This window comes from Perognathus longimembris, chromosome 23 (assembly GCF_023159225.1).
Source record: "Perognathus longimembris pacificus isolate PPM17 chromosome 23, ASM2315922v1, whole genome shotgun sequence".
NCBI lineage: Eukaryota > Metazoa > Chordata > Mammalia > Rodentia > Heteromyidae > Perognathus > Perognathus longimembris.
Window position 1 is genome coordinate 14,931,222 of NC_063183.1, and position 23,586 is coordinate 14,954,807.

General features: G+C 47.7%; 1 protein-coding gene across 3 annotated transcripts in view; it reads left to right on the top strand.

The window, feature by feature from the left end:
• The window catches only part of Srl (sarcalumenin), a 49,283-nt gene that overhangs the window by 3,484 nt on the left and 22,213 nt on the right, over positions 1-23,586 (top strand). For 2 of the 3 annotated variants that reach the window (XM_048332278.1, XM_048332279.1), the window contains exon 1: positions 4,113-4,174. The exons of the other annotated variant lie outside the window; for it this stretch is intronic. In XM_048332278.1, the coding sequence (XP_048188235.1) occupies positions 4,114-4,174 (61 nt within the window). In that variant the 5' untranslated portion in view covers position 4,113. Of the gene's footprint in view, positions 1-4,112; positions 4,175-23,586 lie in introns of those variants that run through there. 3 annotated transcript variants of the gene reach the window in all.

Below are 23,586 nucleotides of genomic sequence, written 5' to 3' on the forward strand. Positions count from 1 at the left end.
AACAACTGTCCAGCCCTCTTGATGTTGAAAAAAGGAGCTGGGAATGGCAGCTGCAGAGCTTCCTGAGTTGGGAGGCCCAAATCCAAGGTTCCTCTAGGGTGTCGCCTGTCTTGGTGGACATTCTCAATGTTAAATTAAGTAGCTGAGAGGAAAGGGATCTCTGAATATGAGAAACTGACCTTTCTTTTTCTTTTTCTTTTTGCCAGTCCTGGGGCTTGAACTCAGGGCCTGGGCACTGTCCCTGGCTTCTTTTTGCTCAAGGCTAGCACTCTGCCACTTGAGCCACAGCGCCACTTCTGGCCTTTTTGTATATATGTGATGCTGAGGAATCGAACCCAGGGCTTCATGTATAGAGGCAAGCACTCTACCACTAGGCCATATTCCAAGCCCAGAAGCTGACCTTTTGACATGGGTTTATCCTGCTACTTCATTCTCTGTTGAGTCAAAGACAGGGCTCTGAAAATTCTGACTGCAGACAGACTGTTAGCAATGTCAGAAATGTGCTGCTCTTGGGGGCAAAAGAGACACCAGTGAGGGTAGAAAGGCCTGAATGTGAATTGGGGGCATCCTGCTTGCCATCAGGGGAGAAGCTCTGAGCCTTTTCTGCAGGAAGCTGAGAGGGCAGGTGGGGAGGATTAGCTCAGCCCTGTGGCTGGTTCTGTTCAACCACAGCTGCAGCTCTCAGATCATGAACACCCTGTCCCCAGGAATATCCAAACATGCATGTGTATCAGTCATTGTAGAAGGGATTCCTGCATTGGGTGGCAGTTTGAGTTCTTCTAATTAGATTATCTGTGATTTCCAAGATAAATGGGACAGGCCTTTTGCTGAGGGCTCCGAGCCCTATGGAAGGTGCAACAGATCCAAATGCAAACACTGAGTTGTCAGGGTCTGATCTGGCCTTCCCAGGCCCTTGAGAAATGATGGGCATGTGGATGGCTCTAACAAGTCAGCTGCCAGAGAGAGCACACTACAGGAACTATAACAGCCTAGTGCCCAGCTGAAGGGGTCCAAGGCCTTTCATATTTCCTCCCCACCCTGCCCCCACCATTCCCCACTCCTCATACTTTGTGTTAATTCTGCGTGCCACACACTTATGGTCTATGTACTTAACTAGCATGCAGGTTAGAATTTAATGATGTGGTAGTAGGTGCCTATAATCTGATAAGTTGGGAAGCTAAGGCAGGAGAATTGAAAGTTTGAGGCCAGTGTGGGTTACATAGCAAGTTTGAGGCCATTGTGGACAACATGATGAGACCCTGTCTTAAAGAAAACAGCAATGAGAAGTTGAAAAAAATCTCCCTGTTAGGGGCTGGGGATATGGCCTAGTGGCAAGAGTGCCTGCCTCATATACATGAGGCCCTGGGTTCGATTCCCCAGCACCACATATACAGAAAATGGCCAGAAGTGGCGCTGTGGCTCAAGTGGCAGAGTGCTAGCCTTGAGCAAAAAGAAGCCAGGGACAGTGCTCAGGCCCTGAGTCCAAGCCCCAGGACTGGCAAAAAAAAAAAAAAAAAAAAATCTCCCTGTTGGCATCATATGTGTGTCTCACAGCTGAGAACATGCCCTGAAGTTAAACCCTAGTACTATTAAAACAACAACTGCAAAAACAATAACACAACAACCCCTAAACAACAACAGCTGCCAAATCAACAACACAAACTACTGCTTGAAAGGCACATATGTGAAGAGAACACTTGCACATCATGTATCTGATAAAGGATTTATTTCCAAATAAAACAAAACTTATAATAGATGAACAAAAGATTCAAATAGATCCTTCATAAAAAGCACAAGAAAGAAATATCCTCAATGTCATTAATCATTAGGAAAACATGACTCATTCCTGTAGTCCTAGTTACTCAAGAGACTGAGATTTGAGTACTGATGTTTGAAGCCAGCCTGAGCAGAAAAGTCCTCAAGACTCTATCTCCACTTAATAAGCAAAAATACCAACTGGCGGTGTGGCTCAAATGATAGAATGTTAGTTGTGAGCAAAAAAGTTCCAGCAAATGCTTGAGGACCTAAGTTCAAGCCCCATTATTACCACCTTCCACCGAAAAAGCAATGTGATACTACTACGCATGTATTAGAATTACTAAAGGCGTCAGGAGTGTGGCTCATTGGTAGAGTTCTTCACTAGCATTGCTCCTGGCCTTGGGTTCCATCCCTAGCAACATTAAAAAAAAATAAGAAAGACTGATGGTGTGAAGCATTGGTGAGGATTGGGAATGATTGGAATTTCTGTGTAGTTGGTAAGAATATCTAATGATACGAGAAAAGTTTGACAGTTTCCACTATATGGCCCAACTATTTCCATTGCTGGGCATTTATTTGAGAGAATTAAAAGCTGTGTCTATAAATCGATATGTACACAAACCTTCATAGCAGCTTTATGTGTAATAATTCCACCTTGGAAAGAACTGATCATCCATCAACAGGTGATTGGATAGAGGTCAGGTGACTGGTCTCTTCATACATCGGATGACTACTCAGCAGTAAAAAGGAATGAACCATTGATACCTGAATAAATTTTAGTACCATTACACTGAGTGAACTATATGGTTCCAGTTATAGTGAAATCTAGGAAATGGAAATCAACGTGGAGTGACAGCAAGAAATCATGGGTGGCCTTGAAAGGGGCTGAAGGGAGGATTTTGTTCTTTTTTTTTTTTTGGCCAATCCTGGGGTTTGGACTCTGTCTGAGCACTGTCCCTGGCTTCTTTTTGCTCAAGTCTAGCACTTTGCCACTTGAGCCACAGCGCCACTTCTGGCCATTTTCTGTATATGTGGTGCTGGGGAATTGAACCCAGGGCTTCAAGTATATGAGGCAAGCACTCTTGCCACTAGGCCATATCCCCAGCCCAAGGATTTTGTTCTTTATTTTTTATTTTTTGGCCAATCCTGGGGCTTGAACTCAGGGACTAGGCACTGTCCTTGAGCTTCTTTTGCCCAAGGCTAGCAGTGTACCATTTGAGCCACAGCACTACTTCCAGCCTTTTCTATTTATGTGGTACTGAGGAATGGAGCCCAAGGCTTCATGCATACTAGGCAAGCACTCTACCACTAAGCCACCTTCCCTGCCCGGAGGGAGGATTTTGAAAGGACAGGAGGAGTATTTGGGGTGAGGAATCTGGCCCTTTCTTGATTGTAAAAAAACTATGCCAGAATCGATCAGTTTGTTTCATGCATGGTGTATTTTGTGTTGCTCAGACCTCAATAAAGCTGTGCTAAATATGTGAAACGCCTGGTGTGTCACAGATGCCTAATTTACTTTTAGTTCTTTTCCTCCATGGCTGACCGTGACCTGCCCTCATGGCAGCAGTGCCTGCTGTCTCTCGGCTTCTTACGACGGGCTCTCTGGGCTACCATGTGCCCCTAGGAAGATTGCACCAAATAGCACCATGCAGAGGCAACTGGACATTCGGGAACCCCCACTCTGCTCAAGTGGATTTCTGTTGTTCCAGCTCCAGTTTATACCACGTCTTTCAGCTGTATCTTTCGGTGTCCTCTTTTTCCCTCTGCTCAGCACTCTCTCCACAGAGGCCTGGGAGGGTTAAGCTCCCAGCCATTGGCCTCAAAGGTCAGATAGCACAGGTTTCCCTTAGAAAACCCAGTGAGAGCACGAGTCCAAATGCGTGTGTATGTGTGCACGCACGTGTGTGCGTGTGCACACATGCACACGCACAGACAGACACACAGAGCAGGATCTGTGTGGAATTGCCCTTCAACTTCTTTCATTTGGAGATGTGTCCATGTCCCTGACCTGCCCAATCTTTAGGTCAAGTCTCTGTACATTGTGGGAACACTTACATTCCTAACTCCTGGACCTCAGCCCAAGACACACCCCACTTTATCTCCCATATTTTTGCCCTATCAGACCTGCATCTTGTGGTCCTGGGGCTTCTGGGAGCGGGTCCTGGACCCTGCCTTGCTGTAGGATAGTACCAGAGGTAGCATTTGGGGTCTGGGCCTCTTTCCCATCACGTCCACTCAGTTGCCCTAGTGACTGTATGACCCTTCCTCCCCGCCCTCCGCTGCCTGCTGCTGGGGCCGCCTGCACCCACCATATAAATAGAGGTGAGGAGCAGCTGGGCTCTCTTGGCAGTCACCATGAGGGCGCTGCTCCTGCTCTGCTGCTTCCTGGCCTCGCTCCTGCTCTCAACACAAGCAGGTATGCCTCCTCGCCGCCCCCCCCCATGAGTGGCCCCCACTGTGTCCTCAGTGCTCCCATGAGATATCAGGGGTAGGGGACTGGGCTGGGGGCAAAGCTTTGTTCTTTGCTAGTCTCACTTGTCACCTTTTTCGGGCCCAGCCATCCGGAGAGTGAGGTACTAGAGATAATGAGACCAGGATTGGGGCTCCCAGGAGGCAGATGACCTGAGGCCTGGGCTACGGGCAGAAGGGTCTGGCTGGCAGATGCTGGGGATGAGTACCCCCAAAGTTAAGTGTGGAGGAGCCACTGAAATGGACAAAGTAACCCAGGTCTTTGAGCCAGAGGTCATTTGACTGACTCCCATCCAGTGGGATATGTTATGGAGGCTGTAGCTGGAGACCTGGGTTTGCATGACTGAGAATAAAGGGGGACACTGGGCACAGTTGGGGCTTGCTTTGTGAACCATGGGAAAGAGTTGGAGTCCTGTTGGGATATGGTTGAATCAAGTTGAGAGTTGGGGGATGGGCTGGGAACAGAATGGGACTGCAGAGTCCAAAAAGGAATGGGCCTGTATTAGGTGTGTGTGGGGGGGGGGGGGGAGAGGCTCTGCAGGTGGCAGGGGCCACCATCAGGGAGGGGGCTCAGCTCTGCGCTCCCCAGCTTCTCTTTGACATCTCAGCACTTTAGGTGGCAGAGGTGCTGGCTTGAGTTGCAGCACAGGGGCTATTTATAGGTTGTGGAGGGGACACCGGATCATTTTGCCACCTCTCTTGTTCCTAAGACTCCTGGGCCTGGATTCCCCTTGGGGATGCTTCAGGGAGGTGCTCTGGGATCCCCCTAGGAATCTATGATTCCCCACTGTGTTTCCTCCACCAGCTCTTAGTCTTTGCTCTTGGAACTGTGGGGGCCCCATGTCTTGGGTCTTTGAGGTTCTTTCTTCTGAGCAAGTGCTGCCGGGTCCTGCCCTTGTCTGCCCTTGAGTTAATTTGGTCGCTGCGGGGCTGCAGTGGTTGGAGTGGTGAGTATTCCAAGCGGCTGTCAGGTGGCTAAGTATGGAAACAGCCTCGTAATTGGATCCTGAGTCCCAAGCCATTGCCACCCTCTCCCCTTCCCAGCCCCCCTCTGCTAGGCTAAGCCCCAGCTGCCACCTTGAGCTTCCACACAGCAGGGCCCCAGGAATTTTTAGCCTTTTAGGGACATCCTTTATCTTTCCTCCTACTGAGACAACTGGACATCTAGAATGTTCCACAGGTTGGGGCTCTTGCTGTGGGGAGAAGAGGTGTGTGTGTGTGTGTGTGTGTGTGTGTGTGTGTGTGTGTGTTTTGTCCTCTGAGCTGCTTCCTTCCTGGGCCAAGTGCAGAGTGCCTGTTCCCTCTGCCTGTCCACCGCTGAGCAGCTTAAGCTCACCTTCCTCCTGTGGCTACTCTGCCCACTTGTAGGTTGTATGTACAAAGATGGCTTCTTCCTGCACCCACTAAGTGGTTTTCCTCCCCGCCCATAATGACAGCCTTTCCTAGTGGCTGGAAACCTCTGCCAGCCTGGTCATAGGTCATGCCTTTGTCCCTGGACTTCTCCCCACTCCACTCCATTCCACTCCACTTTGCTTGCCCTTGATTGGGTAGAACAAAAGTTCTTTCTAAGGCCACGCAGTCTGCTTCTGAGATTGGGACTCCAGGATATTGCCTTTTCTTTCTTTTCTCCCCATACTGTGCCCATGTTCCCTGTAGACCAGGTGATGGGCTCTACAGCCCATTATTTCTTCTCCCTCCCCTTTCTGGCCTGTAGTCACTGGGACCTGTGCCAGGGACCATCCCTGGCAGTTACCACACTTGTCTGCATACCAGGCCTGGTGTCCTCAGTCCTTTGTGATTACCTGGGTCCCTCTCTGTGATTTGAGGATCTGGCGTGGTGATAGGGCCGCTCAAGGATAGGGAGAGACCTAGAGACATTCCATCAGTCTCAATGTCCAAGGAAGAACAGGAAGCCCAGAGAAATGAAAGGAGCCACTCCTGTCCGTGACAGAAGCACACCCAGTTGTGCCTTTCTCTGCCCAGGCATTCTTACCTCCCTCTCTCTGTGTGTGAAAGGGAAAGGGGGGATGAGGCCACTCAAGGAAAGTTTCTAGGAGTGATGGTTTTGGTCCTCTGACTCCCTAGAGTCTGGACTGACAAAGTGTTCTTAGGGATTAAACCATTGGAGTTACTGCTAAAGGCTGATTCAGCACGCCTTTGCTTCCCATTTTCCCTCCTATCGCTTGATGTAGAGAGATTGGGGACCTGGGAATTCTTTGTTCATTCATTCTTCATCCTCCTCCACACCCAGCCTAACCCTGATCTGCAGACTTGCCAATCTGCTCAGCTCCCATCCTGTCATCTTTATGGTAAAGGGTTGGCGCATACTGGAAGTGCCCATCTAATAGGCCTGGGGTTAACACGTCCATCTGTCCTTGAGAGAAGCAGGCACAAGTGACTGTCAGGAGGCTCTGCACCCTCCTCACCTCCAGGCAGGTATCCAAAAGAAGGCCTCCTTCCTGTCTCCAGCTGCCACCTTTCACACTTAAAGCTGCAGAGGGAAGACAATGACTTCACAGATCTCTCCCCAGGAGAGAGTAGCATTTTCAGCTGCCTGAAGCTGTGTCCTACACTCCTAGCTTGTCACACTTGCTTGGTGGCCTGGGGAAGCCATAATTTGGGAAAGGTTGGTTTTGTCCCATCTCAAGCCTACTGGGAAGGCCAAAGAGCTACTCCATGGCATCTGCCAGTCTGGTCTGTGCAGGCCTTAGATGTACAATTGCTCAAGGACACCAAGCCCTTCATTCAAACAGGTTCATTGTTTTTTTGAATTTGTCCCGTATTTACTACATCCTTGCTGGTTTCTGCAGGGGTGGTACAACAGGAATTTGGAGGGGCATTCTTGCCTTGGCACATTTGAAGTTCAGTAGAGAGGAAAAAGTGTCCTCCTCCTATACCATACCTGTGTCAGAAAGACACGCAGCAGTATTGTAAATGAAGTCCAGGAAATTGAGGAGCCAGAGGAAGTGGGGAGGCTGTCTTGAGCTGAGTAGATAAGGACATATTTTAAGATGAGGAGGCACTGAACAGGGTCTGAAAGAAAGCAGGATTCTCATATGGAAAGATGACAGACTGGAAGGGAGGAAATCCCACGTAAAGGGAACAGAGTCAGAGAATCGGGTTCCGGAGAGAAACTTTCTTCCCTTTTGGATAAGGGTGGGCATGTGGGAGTGGGGGCATTGGGAGACCCATTCTGAAGGTCAGGTTGGTGTGAGGGGCCTTGAGCAGTAGTCTGAGGAGGGGCTGTTATTCTCTGGGGGTGATCATGGAGGGCTTTAGAAATCTGCGTCTGGGGATGTTGGAGGGAGAAGAATGAGGGGAAATAGATTAGTCAGTCATGTCAGGAATGCAAGTGGGAGGGTGTGGACTCTGGTGAGCCAGGGAAGTAGGGAAATGGGGTAATTTCATCAGAGAGCTGGGGTCAGATCAACCGGACATCTCAGCCTGGTGAGCCATGGGAATGGAGCCCTAATGGGTTTCCTTTAGGTCATTGGAGGAACAATATTGCCAGAAAAAAAAAATCACCAGGAGTGTAAGGAGAACACACTATGAAAGTGCAGTTTGAGTCATTATCCATGTCAGTACCCATGGGACAACTGGATGGGAATCATTTGGTGGTTAAGAAAGGCAGGATTGGTTGGGCATGGTGGTAGTACATACCTGTAATTCCAACACTGTGGAGACCAAGGCATGAGGATCACACCTTTGAGGTCAGCCTGGACTATATTCAAGACCATGTGTTCAAAAGAAAAAAAAAGGGAAATGGCGCTGTGGCTCAAGTGGTAGAGCACTAGCCTTGAGCTAAAGAGCTCAGGGACAGCGCCTAGGCCCAGAGTTCAAGCCCTATGATTAACAGCAACTAAAAAAGAAAGAAAGTAGGATAGAGCCTAGGAGAATCTAGAAATGAGATAATTTATATTCATTTATATAAAGGTGAGAGAGGCTGGTATTAAGGGAACCATTGCAGAGAGAGAAGAGAAGGAGAAAAAGAGGGAGAAAGGAGGAGGAGGATGGGGAAGAAGGAGGAAGAGGATAGGGAGGAGGAGAGAATAGTGGGCTTGAGGAGTAGGAAGGAGATAATAAATGAGATCCAGAAAGATGGAAGGGACCCAAGGAGAGACAATAGCCTGGAGCCAGGGAAGGGATGTCTTAGAGAAGGGGTGGTCAGTGGGTTGAAAGTCGGAGAGAGGCAGATTTTGCTAACCCAGAAGTCACTGTTGGATTGCAAGGGTTTTACGAGAATCTGGTGAGCACACAGAGCCTACATCTTTAGATGCAGAGACTCTGCTTAAGCATTTGCATGACCCTTAGTGCTTTGAAGTCAATCTTAAAAATGCACCAGTTATAAATACAGAAGAAGGAGCAACCTACCAAACATGAAAGTGTCCTGAACATTTTCAAACTGCCTGTGTTGTGAGTACATTTTACTTCCACACATATTGTATGCTGATCAAAACATCTGGAAGACTAAAACTGTTTACATCTTTGTATTTATTACTTGATGTAATAAAGCTTCTTTTCTTTTTCTTTTTTTTTTTGGCCAGTCCTGGGGCTTGGACTCAGGGCCTGAGCACTGTCCCTGGCTTCTTTTTGCTCAAGGCTAGCACTCTGCCACTCGAGCCACAGCGCCACTTCTGGCCATTTTCTGTATATGTGGTGCTGGGGAATCGAACCCAGGGCCTCATGTATATGAGGCAGGCACTTTTGCCACTAGGCCATATCCCCAGCCCCAATAAAGCTTATTTTCATTAACAAAAAAAAATTGGCCAGGGATAAAGGCCAGTACCATCATGTGTGGTGGAAGGATTTACAAAAGAGACATTTTTTTTTTTTATTCAAGCCTAAAGAAGGCTAAGCCTATTTTGGGGTGGTGGGGAAGGATTCTGTGCGGAGGGAAGGACTCTGGAAGGATCTACGAATATAAGAGATGAGAGAGATGGAATATCTGAGACCTTGGAATGCTTTGAGAGGGCAGAGAGGGTCTAAGAAAGGTCTAACAGGGACATATAACGTGGTTCTGATAAGCTTTGAGGAGACCTCAGGTGGACCCTAAGTGTTAGAGCCAGGCCCAGTGACTCCATGACAGCCAGTTGTCTCCATGGGGGAATTGCTCTAGAGGGCATGGAAGGTCACAGAGAGAAGGAAGCCATCTAATAGTCTAAGAGCTCTGTGAGGTATTAAGGGAACCTGGTTGCTTGAGTTTATGATGTGGAAGCCAAGCCTAGATTCTGGTCTCTACTGCTGGGAAAGAACTGGGTGGTAGAGGCTGGAGGTGAAGTCATGAGGCAGTGTTTTCATCTCAATGAATGTTGGTGAACCTGCTCTTCTAGCCATAGTGCCCTGAACAGAGGGCAAAGCTTACCTCCAATCTTCATCACCTAAGATCTATATTCAGAAAATACCTATTGAGTCTACTGAACTCAGGACAACTGTACTACTTGAGCTGTTCCTCCAGCTCTGGGATTAGATTTTGTTTAATTTAGTTTAGTTTTTTTTTTTTTTTTTTTTTTTTTTGGTGTGTGTTGTTGTTGTTGGTCATGGGGCTTAAACTTAGAGCCTTGGCACTGTCTCTGAGCTTTTGTTTTTTTTTTTAAAGGAGAAACTTTTTTTTTAATTTTAATTTTTTTTCCTTTATTGTCAAAGTGAAGTGCAGAGGGGTTATAGTTCTGTATGTAAGGTAATGAGTACATTTCTTTTTTTTTTTTTTTTTTTTTTTTTTTTTTTTTTTTTTTTTTTTTTGGCCAGTCCTGGGCCTTGGACTCAGGGCCTGAGCACTGTCCCTGGCTTCTTCCCGCTCAAGGCTAGCACTCTGCCACTTGAGCCACAGCGCCGCTTCTGGCCGTTTTCTGTATATGTGGTGCTGGGGAATCGAACCTGGGGCCTCGTGTATCCGAGGCAGGCACTCTTGCCACTAGGCTATATCCCCAGCCCCTTCTTTTTTTTTTTTTTTAACCAGTCCTGGGGCTTGGATTCAGGACCTGAGCACTGTCCCTGGCTTCTTTTGCTCAAGGCTAGCACCCTGCCACTTGAGCCACTTCTGTGGCCACTGCCACAGCGCCACTTCTGGCCGTTTCCTGTATATGTGGTGCTGGGGAATTGAACCCAGGGCTTCATGTATATGAAGCAAGCACTCTTGCCACTAGGCCATTTCCCCAGCCCTCTCTGAGCTTTTTTGCTCAAGGCTAGTACTCTACCATTTTGAGCCATAGCACCACTTCTGGTTTTCTGATAGTTCATTGGAGATAAGAGTCTCACAGACTTTCTTGCCCAGGCTGGATTTGAACCATGATCCTCAGATCTCAGCCTCCTGAGTAGCTAGGATGACAGGCATGAGCCACCAGTGCCCAGCTTGATTTAGCTTTTCTATAAGTGGATGTTGACATAGGAGGCATATGACTCAAGTTACCTGGATGATGATCTTGTTCTCATTCTTCCTTGTGGCTCTGGCTTCCCCTGTGGTGTTTTCCTATTTGTGAGGCTTCTAATCTTAATAAGAGGGACCCCTTGATAGGAGGAGCACAGTTAATAGGAATGATTGATGGGTGCACTTGTGTTCTTGAATCTTCTCTGAGAGTCCAGGCTCCTTGGAAACCCTGGCTCTGTCTTCACTTGCCTTCTCAGGTAGGTGTCAGAACTGGAGCTCTTTCAACTGCATCTTCCTTTTTCGGTGCTCCCTTCCTCATCCTGACACCAATATCCACTTTTTTGACTCCTCCTGCCATGATGCACAGTGTGGATAGGCTATCCTCACTCCAGTAGAAGGCAAGGGCTCAACAGCTTGGACAGTCATCATTTTAGAGGACTCAGAAGACTTCAGCTTCAGGAATGTATCTCTGAGATGGAATTTTGCCTTGCTTTGCTGAGCATGTTCTTATGGAGTCCCTTGATCACAACATGGAGACAATAGATAGTCCATTGGTTTTGAATGCACAGGGGCCGAGTTGTAGAGTATGGCTTCCTTCTTTCTGATGCTGAGTGAATGAATGAATGAATGAATGAATGAATTGGAACCATGGCAAGCCCAGCTGTAGAGGTGACAAACTGGGAATCCTCTGTGTCCATTCCAACCTGCTGTGCTCAGCAGTGGTGGACTTGGATAATTTAGGGAAGGGGATGAGTCAGATGTAGCTGCTTTTGGAACAGGTCACTTTGGCTTGTCCTGTTGAGAGTTTTTCCATGGTCAGGAAGTCCTGTCCCATTTTATGTAGGCCTCTTCCCTCCCCATCTCCAAGGTGGTTTTAATCAGGCAGTGTCCCCAGGTGCCCTTTTACCCTGGGGACATGCCCACCACTCATCACTTCCTCATTTCCCCCCAGAGAATGGCTGTTACCCAGAGAGGCCTTTTCAGGGCAACTCATTTGCAGGGTAAGGAGCTTGGAGGTAGAGAATCAGAATTAAAGTGCTAGAATGAAATGAGAAGTAAACTTAATCACACATTAAATTTAATTGGTAGTCAAGCTGTAACTAATTAGCTAATAGGGAGGATTAAGTCAAAATTTAATTTAGCTGGGTGCTGATGGCTCACACCTGTAATCCTGGCTACTCAGGAGGCTGAGATCTGAGAATTGTGGCTCACAGCCAGCCTGGGCAGGAAAGTCTGTGAGACTCTTATTTCCAATTAACCACCAGAAAACTGGAAGTGGCACTGCAGCTCAAATGGTAGAGTGCTAGCCTTGAGCTGAAGAGCTCAGGGACAGCGTGCTGGCCCAGAGTTCAAGCTCCATGACTGACCAAAAAAAAATTAATTAAATCAGAATTAAGGTGCCCAAGTGACTAGGACTAGCAACCATCTATACTTCCCAGTTTAGGCCCTCTTAGCACTGTCCTCTCCCCAGTTGGCATGGAAAGGAAGGCCTCCTTGAGTTGCCCTAAGAAACAGGGAATGAACAGGAAAGGACTTTGAGTCCTTCTATATAGCCTTGAGAGCCCTTGTCTCTTTCCTCAGTTCAGAGTATGTTGGACACCAAGTGATTGTAGGCTGTGGGCCAGTTCTCAATGCTGGAAAATGGGGTAGGGTCTTTCTTTGGGATCCCACCCTTCAGTCAGAAAAAACAGGGTAGACTCAGATGAGAGTGAGGAGTAGAACGTGATCAGAAAGAAATGGAGGGTGTGACACTGCATGTAGGTGCTGTGGGAGCTTGAGCAGGCAGGTGTGGGCATTTGACACGCGAGGTGGGCGAGGTGAGGCCCAGCTCCCAGATCCTTGTAGGCCCTGCAAGTTCCTGGCAGGGCTGCAGAGTACCAGCAGGAATGGGTTGTGTCTCTGCCCCCCAGGAGCTGACCTTCTATTTGGAGAGATGACTTACACTGACAAAAAATGTAACTAACACCCCCAGCAGCCTAAGCTCTGGTTGGAGTACAGAGGATGGCTGGGAAGGTCGGGTTCAGTGGAGGGCTAGAGTGTCCACAGCTCCTGTAGGAAAGAAATGATCACTGGACAGTCAACTCTGAGAGGACTAAGGACTGGGCTTGTGTGATTCCCTCACACGGCAGGGAAGAGAGTCTTTCCCCTTATTTGTGGTGTTGCCTTATCTGTGGGGTTGATCTGTGATCAATCAAGGTCTGAAAATATGAAATGGAAAATTTGAGAAATCATTCATAACTTTCAAGTAACCTCTCTGTAGTATGTTGTTATAGTTGTTCTATATTATTATGAGTTATGTTGTTTGTCTCTTACTGTGCCTAATGTATAAATTAAAATTTGATTAGAGGCAGGTATGAACAAGAAAAAAAAAGAGTATCTGTAGCATTATCTGTGGATTCAAGCTTAGAATGTATTTCCTTCAAATAAGGGGTGCTGTGCTACAGTATTGACAAACTCTCAGAATGGCGGTTGACTCACTGGAGGCATTTAATAATGTCTAATGAATGAGCAGATGATTTGTGTAGGCAGAGACCTGGGAAGATGGTACTCAGAGCCAGGCGCGGGGGAGCCCAGAGCACTGCTCTGGCAGGGATGGGATGAGAACTGCTTTGGCTAGAATGTCGAGGCTTATGTTCAGGGGAGATAAGGCCACCCTGATGGGTTGGGGCCTTGAACACCAATCCAACTGGCTGCCTCCCTAGTTGTTCCCTTTCTGGCTTGCTCTTCCCTCTTCCCCTCCCTCCTAGATATTTTTGGATCCTTCTAGAGCAGGGACTGACTGCACTCTGAGCTCAAACAGGTGCAGGCAAAGCCTAGCCTGGAGTTCTGTGTTCAGAGGAAGTGGGTAGAGCTGGGAGCTCAGCCCAGAACCAAGCCAGAGGAGAGCCCTGGAGTTTAGGAGACCCCTCCTTCCCTCCCTCCTTCCCCTAACAGGTCACTGCCAAAACTGCAGCCCCTGGTCCTCTTCCAAGTAGCCATGAGGTTAGGACCTCGGCTGCTCAGTTGTCTCATAGAATTTTCCCTAGATGGCAATAGGTGAGGGCGTGACAAAGCCTTGCTCATTTGATTTGTGATGGTTTCACCTCCCTACATGCCTGAATCCTCCACGAGTCTCTAGCCAATTTGTTGGTGACTCAGTGTTCCCTCCTATCTTTATTCCAAGTGTTAGGGGAAGATGACTTGTTTTTCTGTTACTTACCCAAGAAGATTGAGAGACCAGAAGTACTCTCTGGAACCTGGGAGAAGGTTTAGAAAAGTTCAGGAAGGATCTAGCACTTATCCTTGCCAGGTGGAGATGAACAAAATGAGCTTGGGGACAAATGGTGATGGAATTAGAAGTCAAGTGGGGATCCCATTTCTCTCCCCTGCCTTCCTGCCTTGATTTCCTTTTTGAATCAGTGGAACTGCAAGACTCAATAAGCCACCAAACCCTTTGTTGTCCCCGTGCCTAGTTCTCTGCATGTAAAGTGGGGATATTAATACATGCCTACTTTACAGAATGGGGCTGTCATGTGACTGAAATACAGGAAAATGGCTATCAGATGCTTAAAATATTCTCTGGAAGTTCTTTTAAAGTTTAAAAGGACTATGACAACAGTGATGGGTTCTTACATTGAATATATGCTACGGCTTGCCATTTGCCATCAGTTTCCAGAAATATTCCAGAAATGTTCCAGACATGAACAACCAAGTTCCTTCTTAGAACTGTTAATATCCTTGGGATTCTCTGTCCTCAAAGAGCTTACAAACCAAGAGAGGGGGAAGTCTATGCACAGGAGAGGAACAGGAAGCCATATAAGGCCAATAGAATCAGGGGCTAAAAATAAGTAGCCTGAGAGATCATAGATGGGGAGCACTTGTCAGAGAGGCATTGTGGTTGCGGGGGAGGAGGGTGTCGCTCAAGCTAGATTCAGAGTTTGTGGGTGCCAGATTGCTAGGAGTAGGGACCAGGTCTTCAGGACTAAAACATAGCCAGCTGAGTGGGAGAGAGTCAGCAGGATTTCTCAGGGCCAGACTTAGGTGTTGGATCCTATGTTATTTTCCTGTGGTTGCCATAATAAACGACCCCAAACTTGATGGCTTCAAATGATAGTTCAGAAGCCGAAAGTCCAAATCATACGGGTTGGCAGGGCCATGCTTGCTTTGAAGGATCTAAAGAGAGGTCCTTCCCCTCCTCTTCCAGCCTTTGGCAGCCGCCAGCCATCCCTGACATTCCTTGACAATCCTCGACATTCCATCTGTGCATTGGTGTCCTCTCCTCGTCATATAAGGACATGGAAGACATTGGATTTAGGGTCCATTCTAATCTAGCATGACCTCTTAACTAATTATATCTGCAAAGAACCATTTCCAAAGAAGGCCATGTTCTCAAGTTCCTGTTGGCCAAGAATATTGAGAGGGTACTGTTTAACCCACTACAGTTCCTTAGCTTGGAGTCCAGGTTGTCTCGTATTTGCTACCTCTGAATATTTAGTTTTTGATTCTTTTTTTTTTTTTCCTCTAGACAATGATCTGCTGGGTAGAAGAACCTATTTCCAGGGGCTGGGAATATGGCCTAGTGGTAAAGTGCTTGCCTCATATACGTGAAGCCCTAGGTTCGATTCCTCTGCACCACATATATAGAAAAAGCCAGAAGTGGCGCTGTGGCTCAAGAGGTAGAGTGCTAGCCTTGAGCAAAAAGAAGCCAGGGACAGTGCTCAGGCCCTGAGTCCACGCCCCAGGACTGGCAACAAAACAAAACAAATAAAAAACCTAATTCCTTGCTTCTTCCCTGCTCCCTCAGCTACTGTGATGCCCCAGGGGCTAACTTGGAGATGTGCTGGGGGTGGGGGGGGGGAGTGCTGAATGAATGTATGGACAACTGGCTAGGGCAGAAAATTCCAGGAGCAGCTGCACGGCATTCTGTTGTACTGGTGAGGAGGGTAACTACCCGGTGTGTGCCTCAGCTGCTGAGAAGTTAGAGGGAGGGAGGGCTGATGCTAAGAGCAAGGACTGAGAAGCTGAAGACCCAGGCCTGGCCTGCTTTCTATGTGATCTCCTGCACTGAGGCTTCTGGTCTTGGTCCCGGTGGTCTGTGAGAGCCGGACAGGAGAAGTGCAGGCTTTGGGAACCCCTCCCAGGCCTCTGTAGAAATCACTTGGGACAGATCTCTGAGGGACTGCTGTGTGAGGTTCCCATCTGCCCATAGCAGATGTTTCCTATTGGAGAGGCAAAGTACGTGGGTCTCCTCACTGTTGGAAGCTGGGGTCACCTGAGTCTAGGATGTTCAGGCAGCTCTAGATTCTTCTCACAGTGAGATGTTCTGTTTTGTGGGTGTGGGGAGGGGGGAGGACAGAGAATAAAGAGCCTGATCTCTACTTCTTCCTAGCTCATGGTCTTCAGGCCTTTTCAGAAATGTACACCAAAAAGAAAAAAAAAAAAGAAAAAAAGAAATGTTCACCAGTGATGGTAGAGACCTGGCTCAAGGAATCCAGTCTTCCTCCTTAGCCTGGAGTTATGGGCTGTCATCTATCTGTATCTCCCACCCTGCTGACTATAGTCACTGGTCTCCTTATACACTTGGTGTGGCTTCTCTGTAGTGTCTCATCCAAGTGACTTTGTGTTCCCGTAAGCAACTACTCAGAGTCTGTTGGGTATGTATCTTCACTCAAGGGCTGGGACTCTGCTTAGTTCTCTCTCACTGCCTGCTCATCTTCCTCTTCAGTCAGATAATAATGTCTTTAAGAGGAACAGCTTTGGCTCAGCAACTCAGTATTTTTGGCCATTAAGTGACAATGAGCTGGGAAAGAGGCTCTTCCTAGGGCCCTTTAGCCACTTGAGAACTAGCCCTAGGGATGTTAAATGACCTGGCTTGAGGGCACACAGCTTAATTACCACTTCACTGACTCTGAATCTTTTTTGTTGTTGTTGGTCTTGGGACTTGAACTCAAGGCCTAGGCACTGTGCCTAAGCTTTTTCACTCAAGGCTAGTGTTCTACCATTTGAGCCATAGCACCACTTCTGGCCTTTTCTGTTTATGTGGTACTGAGGAATTGAACCCAGGGCTTCATGCATGCTAGGCAAGCACTCTACCACTACCACTAAGCCACATTCCCAGCTCCTGTCTTTTGACTTTTTGTACACCTATCTGCCCATATCCCATCTATTTACCTGTACATCCATCCATCCATTCATGGATGGATAAAAGAATACAAAATCCCTGGCAGACAAATTAAATAAGTTATGTACTTTATTAGAAGATGGCAGAAGCAGCAGAGAAAAATAAAACTTGGGAAGGTCTTCAATAAGGTGGCTGGGGAAAACCTTATAGAGAAGGCACTATTGGAACAAAGACGAGAAGGGGAAGGAGTGGGACAAGTAGTTTTCCTGGAAGAAGATGTTCAGCAGAAGGCACATCCAAACGCAAGTGAGGTAGGAGGGTGCCTGGGATGGTCAAGGAAGAGTTAAGTTCAAGTGGCTAGACAGAGAAGACAAGGTGATGCCTGAGAGAATCAGGGCCAGAGAGGGTGGGCCACCAGAGGACTTTGCAGGAGTTTGGAGACCCTGCAAGCAGTGTAGAGCTCAAATAGGAAGTATGGGGAGGGGTGGCTGAGATGGAAATGGCACCAGGAAGGAGGATGTAGGCAGGGTGGTATTGGCTGTTTTATCACTGATGAGAGGCTCAGAAAAGTTTAGAGGTTCTAGTGCTGATGAGAAGAGAGAAATTAGATCCCTGATGCTTATGTTCCTTATTTCTTCTTCCTCTTGCAAAATCCCAAGAGCTGTGCCTTTACCAAGCTCCATTGGGTAGTTCTGCCTGACCACCCAGGTTGTGTCTATGTGCATGTTTGGCAAAAGCCTACTACTGCCAGCCACTCCTGCCTCTTTGCTCTATGGGTATGGCAAGGCCAGCCACACCCAGACCTACAGATGGGCCCTAGAGCTGGTTGGCTTCAGTTCTAGTTAGCAGCCTGTGGACCTGAAGATGAAGCATAACTGCCAGTGGAGACCCAAGCATGGAGCTGGAAATTTGAGTGTGTGAGGACCACCAGGGAGCTTGTTACGAATGCTCCTGAAGTCTTCCTGCTCCCTGAAGTGTGGCACAGAAGGTCTAGGGAACAGGCCACTGAGCTCCTCTGTGGTCCTTTTGCAGATGACCCTGGAGCTGCTCAGAGAAGCACTGACTAGGAGAGGAGCCTCGTTGTTTTCAGGGTCTCTCAGTGCACCTGAGGTGCTTACAGTATGGGGATATATGCCAAGTCCCAGTGGATACCTGCTGTTCCTCTGGGGACAAAGGCCATCACATAAATGCTGTGGGAACAGAGCAGCACACCCAAATCAGGATGTGGGAGGGATTCCTATGGTGCAAGCCTCAAGGCTGAGCTCTGAACTAGAAGCTGGGATCAGTGTAGGGGCTGGGGTGTGTGTCCTGGCAATGTGATTGGCACTCAAGAGACTGGTTGGAAACTTACCCTGAGTGAAATTGGTGCCTTAGGAATAATTCTGTGGAGCTGGGTGCCAGTGGCTCATGCCTGTAACATAATCCTAGCTACTCAGGAGGCTGAGATCTGAGGATCACAGTTAAAAGCCAGCCCAGGCAGGAAAGTCTGTGAGACTCTTATCTCTAGTTATCCACCAGAAAACTGAAGTAGTGCTGTGGGCTCAAATGGTAGAGTGCTAGCCTTGAGCTTAAGAGCTCAGGGACAGCACCCAGACCGAGAGTTCAAGCCTGACAACTGACCAAAAACAAAAACAAACAAACAAACAAGAATAATTCTATAATCCCAGTTACCTAGGAGCCTGTCAGGGGGGTGGGAAGTCTCTGTTTGAGTCTTCAGACTTTGGAATGGAGGGAAGCTGGACATGGTGACATGCTCCTGTGGTCCTACCAATGACAGGAAGCCTGAAATTGTAGCTTAGATTTGTTTCCTTGGTGAATGTGAGACTTTATCCTAAAAATAACCAGTGAAAAACAGGACTGGAGGCATGGCTCAGCCAGTAGAAGCATAAAGCCCTCTTTCCAAACCACAGTACTGCCAAAACCCAGAGTAAAACATTAATTTTGCAGGTGTGAACAGCAAGAGTCTATGCCCAGTATTTTTTAAAGGACTTGTGAGGACCTAAAGAGGTACTGGGTGTAGTCCTTTACCTAGAGATTTCAAGCTGAAAGTGAAGGTAGGACACACTTGCACTGCTCTTGCATTTATACCTCTATTTATCCATCCATTCCATGTCACTTCAGCTCACTGCCACAGAAGGCAGAGTCTGTCAGTTTCCCCAGTTTAGACGGTCTTGGACATGAGCAAGTTGAGGCCAGGGAAAGGAATCAGTGCAACTTGAAGTGGTAAGAACCAGAAGGCATCAGGAGAGGTGAGGTGGGTGAACCTGGGACCTATTGGGAAATAGGACTTTCTAGGCAGGTCAGCATCAGGACATCTGTCATGGGTTGGATATGTTTCCAAAAAGATATATTGAGGGGCTGGAAATGCGGCTTAGTGGTAGAGTGCTTGCCTAGCATACATGACTCCCTGGGTTCCATTCCTCAGCACCACATAAACAGAGAAAGATAGAAGTAGCACTGTGGCTCAAGAGGTAGAGTGCTAGCCTTGAGCAAAAAGAAGTCAAGGACAGTGCTTAGGTCCTAAGTCTAAGCCCCAGGACTGGAAAAAAAAAATACAGATATCCTAATCAAAGTACCTTACAATAGGACCTTTATTTGGAAGGAGTGTCACTTAGATGTTGTTAGTTAAGATGAGGTCCTCCTGGAGAAAGCATGGACCCTAATTCAGAATGGTGCTTTCCTTATGGAAGGGAAGAGACTCAGACAGAGGAGAAAGTCCTGTGAAGATGGAGGCAGAGACTTGGGGTAAGGGGAAGGTAGCAGTAAGCTGGGGATTGCTAGAAGACACTACAAGCTGTGGAGGCAAGGTGGGTCTTGCCCTGCAATCTTCAGAGGGAGCGAGACTCTGAAGATCAGGCTTCTGATCTCCAGAACTGGGAGAAAAGGAATTTTAATCATTTGAAGACACTAAGCTTGTAGCACTTTGTTATCATAGCCCAAGGATACTAATACAAGAATGCTCTCAGACTTGTAGGCAGAATTTGAGCCTCATCTAGATGAGAGGACCCTTAGGGCTGACTGGCCTGCTCAGCCCCTCTGGGGCAGCCTGAAAATGGCCACGTGTGGCCCTCAAGGCAGAGGCATCATGGTTCAGTGAGTGTGGAGTGTGCCCTCCCTCTAGCTGTGCCCTTGGCTTTGACCTCTCTCTCTCCAGGATGAGCCCCGTGGGAACTAAGGAGTAGAGAGCCTTCCCTGGCCCTCTGCATGATGACCAGGCTGCCAAAGGAAAAGAAAATGACATAATAGCCCCAAGGGCTCTCTGGTGGCAAGAGCCTCATCTAGTTTCAATATTTGAGTAGATGAGATGGGATACAGGGAGCTCAGGCTCCTGATGAGCCACCAGAGAAGGCTGTTGTCCAGCTTACCTGCCTGTAATGACTTCTCTGTACTCATACCACATCCAGAAAGAGTTGTGGGCAGCCTTCACAGTCTGCCCTGAGAAATGTGCCCTATGTATCTGAGATGCAAGGGTTCAGGCCATTTGGGGACATAAACCAGAGCAGACATGAGATTCCTAGAGCAGCCTTTTTTATGTGTTCTGAATGTTAGACATCTTGCCTATGGCATCCCATGCATTGGGCAGGTTTCTTCTTTGAGAGTTTGTTGCTGTTCCTGCAGCACCAAAGATGGGGATGGGGATCCTTTCCTTGCTCCAGTGACCAGACTCTGGAGGGTTCTTTGGTTCCAAATCCTGTGGCCTCATTGTCCTGAACTCAGAGAACTAAGAGCTGACTTCATACTGCCCTTGTGGGACCAATTGTCTTTTGTCTTCTGGTGGAGGCCATTCCATGGTCCTCCCTGAATTCTTGTGGTAACACTGGGAACACCACAGACCTTATAGCAAAGCTGCAGCTTCAATCTCAGCCAATTCCTTCCTAAAATCCTCCACACAAAACTGTACTATGGGAACTAGCCAGATCTAAGTTCTACCCCAGGTGCCTCTGGCATAGCCTCCTTTGTAGGCACAACTGGTGGGATGAAAAAGCAAGTTCAGGCACACCTGGGAGGAAAAGAGGTCATCATTCATACTAGGGATTGAACCTAGGGCCATAAGCATGCTAGACAAATGTTCTACTACTTGAGGTATGCTCCAAGCCCAATTCCCTTTTTTTTCAGATAAGGTCTCACTAGCTTTGCCCAAGTTGAACTTGTGTTCTGTCTCCACTTCCAGAGTAGCTTGGGATTATAGAAATGTACCACTGTGCTGTTTGGACTAGTTAATTTCTTTGTCTTTTTTCTTTTTGGCGGTTATGGGGCTTGAACTCAGGGCCTGGGCACTGGCCCTGAGCTCTTTTTCTCAAGGCTAGCGTGCTACCACTTTGAGCCACAGCTCCACTTCTGGTTTTCAGGTGGTTAATTGGAGATGAACGTTTCATGGGGACTTTTCTGTCTGGCCTAGCTTCAAACCACAATCCTCAGATCTCAGCCTCCTGAGTAGCTAGGATTACAGGCATGAGCCACCAGCTCTCAGCAAGGACTAGTTAATTTCTAAGTTACATTTTAGTTCTCTGTCTCCAATGTAAACATAAACATAAGGATGAATGATAACACAAGATTTGGGCTATGAACATAATGGTCCCAGAGTTGGAGTTCTTCTGTCATGGATTTGGCAACCCTCTGGGAAAGAAGATACAAATCTCTTGGGGTCTGAACAGCAGTTTTACCAGAAGTTTTTTTTTTTTTTTTTTTTCTTGGCCAGTCCTGGGGCTTGGACTCAGGGCCTGAGCACTGTCCCTGGCTTCTTTTTGCTCAAGGATAGCACTCTGCCACTTGAGCCACAGTGCCACTTCTGGCTGTTTTCTGTATATGTGGTGCTGGGGAATCAAACCCAGGGCCTCATGTATACGAGGCAAGCACTCTTGCCACTAGGCCATATCCCCAGCTCCTACCAGAAGTTTTTGGGTGAGAGCACCCAGGGCAGAATATCTGTCCTGTTGTTTCTCCATCCTCTGCCCTTGACTTGACCTTCCCACCTTCCTCATTGACCCACTGTGAGTAGCTGTGGGAATGGGTGGCTTCTATGGTCTTCGTGGCAGAGGATATGAGGACTTTGCCAGATGAGCATGTGGTGGCACTGGTGGTAGTACTGGGTTCTGGTTGCCTGGCATCATGGGTATGGCACTTCTTCTTACCTGCTTGGCCAATTGGGTGTAGCTGCAGGTGGTGGCAGAGGAGAAGGACTGAGGGAGCTGGTCATGTAGGCCTGTGAATGAGTCTGATTAGCTCTGAGTTCGCTTGAACAGCCCAAGCATAAGGTGGAGCTAGAGCTGCTCTGGCTCTGTGGCTCAGATTTGACCTGGTTCTCAAGGTCTGAGGTGTTTCTGAAGGGTGTATGATACCGACCCTTATTATGAGCTTGACAAGGCCACATGGGCACCCTCTAGTTGCCTCTGTTGTGCGGCTAATCTCAAAGAGTCTTTATTTGTTCTCTGCATTCTGGAAGGGCTTTTCACCCAGTCCCTGACAGATGTGGCCCTTGTGATTGGTTGGTTTAAATGTCCTCCTGAGTGTGTGATTGTGCTGGGAGAGAAGTGCGGGACCATCTCCCTTCAGTGGCTGTTTGGAAGTGTGGATGGGGAGAAGAAGGCTATATGTGGCCTTGGGCATTTTTGAGTGAGTCAGGAGTGATAGAGGCAGTAACCACAGGGGTTTCTTTTGGGCTCAGCAGGATGTTCCCTTGGTCCCTGGGAGTGCTTCCAGTCTAAGCCCATTTTTGTCTCTAGACCAGCCAGAGTCTCAGAAGAGAACAAGTTTACCCTAGGTGCCTTACAAACCCTGCCTGAGAGACTTGTGGCTGGCAGCAGGAGAGAAGGGGTCCAGCAAAAAAATTTTCTCTGGCCTTCTGACCGAACAGAGTAAGGATGCTCCAGTTTGACTCTTGCCTGAAGCAGGTTCTGTTTGGGCCACTCTGAATTTGGGTTTGGACCAGGTATTTTTGTTCTTCTAGGAAATACTGGTTATCATGACTGCCATTTGAAAGCTTTTAAATATCACTTGATGTTGAACACACTCCGAGGGGTTTGCCAAAGCAGATATTATGATCTGTATTTTGTGGAGGGATACAGTTGGGTACAGGAGGATTAAGGAGAAGCCCAAGGTCATAGTAGCTGGTGAAGTAGCAAGAGCCAGAGCTCAGCTCTCCTCACTTCCAAGGGCATCCAGAGAGAACTCATCTCTCAGTTGAGGGGCCAGTAGCCTCCTTAGCCTGTGAGGCATAGCAAAGGAAAGTCTCAAGATGTGGTCATGGTTCAGGCTGGGGAAGGGATTGTCAGACCCACTGGGTTCTCCAATCTGATTGGATTTCTTCCATTCTTCTAGGTTGTGAAATAGATGGGTCTGCCAAGTGTCCATGGCTCTGACCTTAACTTAAGGCATCCTAGCAGGGATAATACTTACAGTGTGTCTTTTCTTGCTTGAGCCCAAAAGTTGAATTATGACCCCTTTAAGGATATTCCTCCCTGTGGATCCCAGTGGATTCAGTCTCTTCACACTGAGAGAAGAGGGAGCCAGCTACTTGCCTCTATTTTTGAGAAACTGGCCTGACTACTTCTTCCTTCTCTTACCAAGCTCAGTACCTCCAAATGGAAGAAATTATTGCCCAAAGATCCCTGCAAGGATTTCTGTGCTGGGTGCCCAGTAGAGTATCTTTTCAACCAGTTTATGCTGTGTGGTAGGACTTAACATCTTGCTTCTTTGAAACATCTTTGCTCTTCATCTATACTCATGAAACCTCCAGGCATATATGGCAGGTATACATGTATGATTGTGGGACTTCTTGCAATTTCTCTCTGTACCTCTCAAAGCAATAACCTAAGGAATTGGGGATAAGGTGGAGATATAAAGTTAAGCTGTCACTGATCTGTTCTCTATAAGTTAAAAACAATTGTGTTGAAGT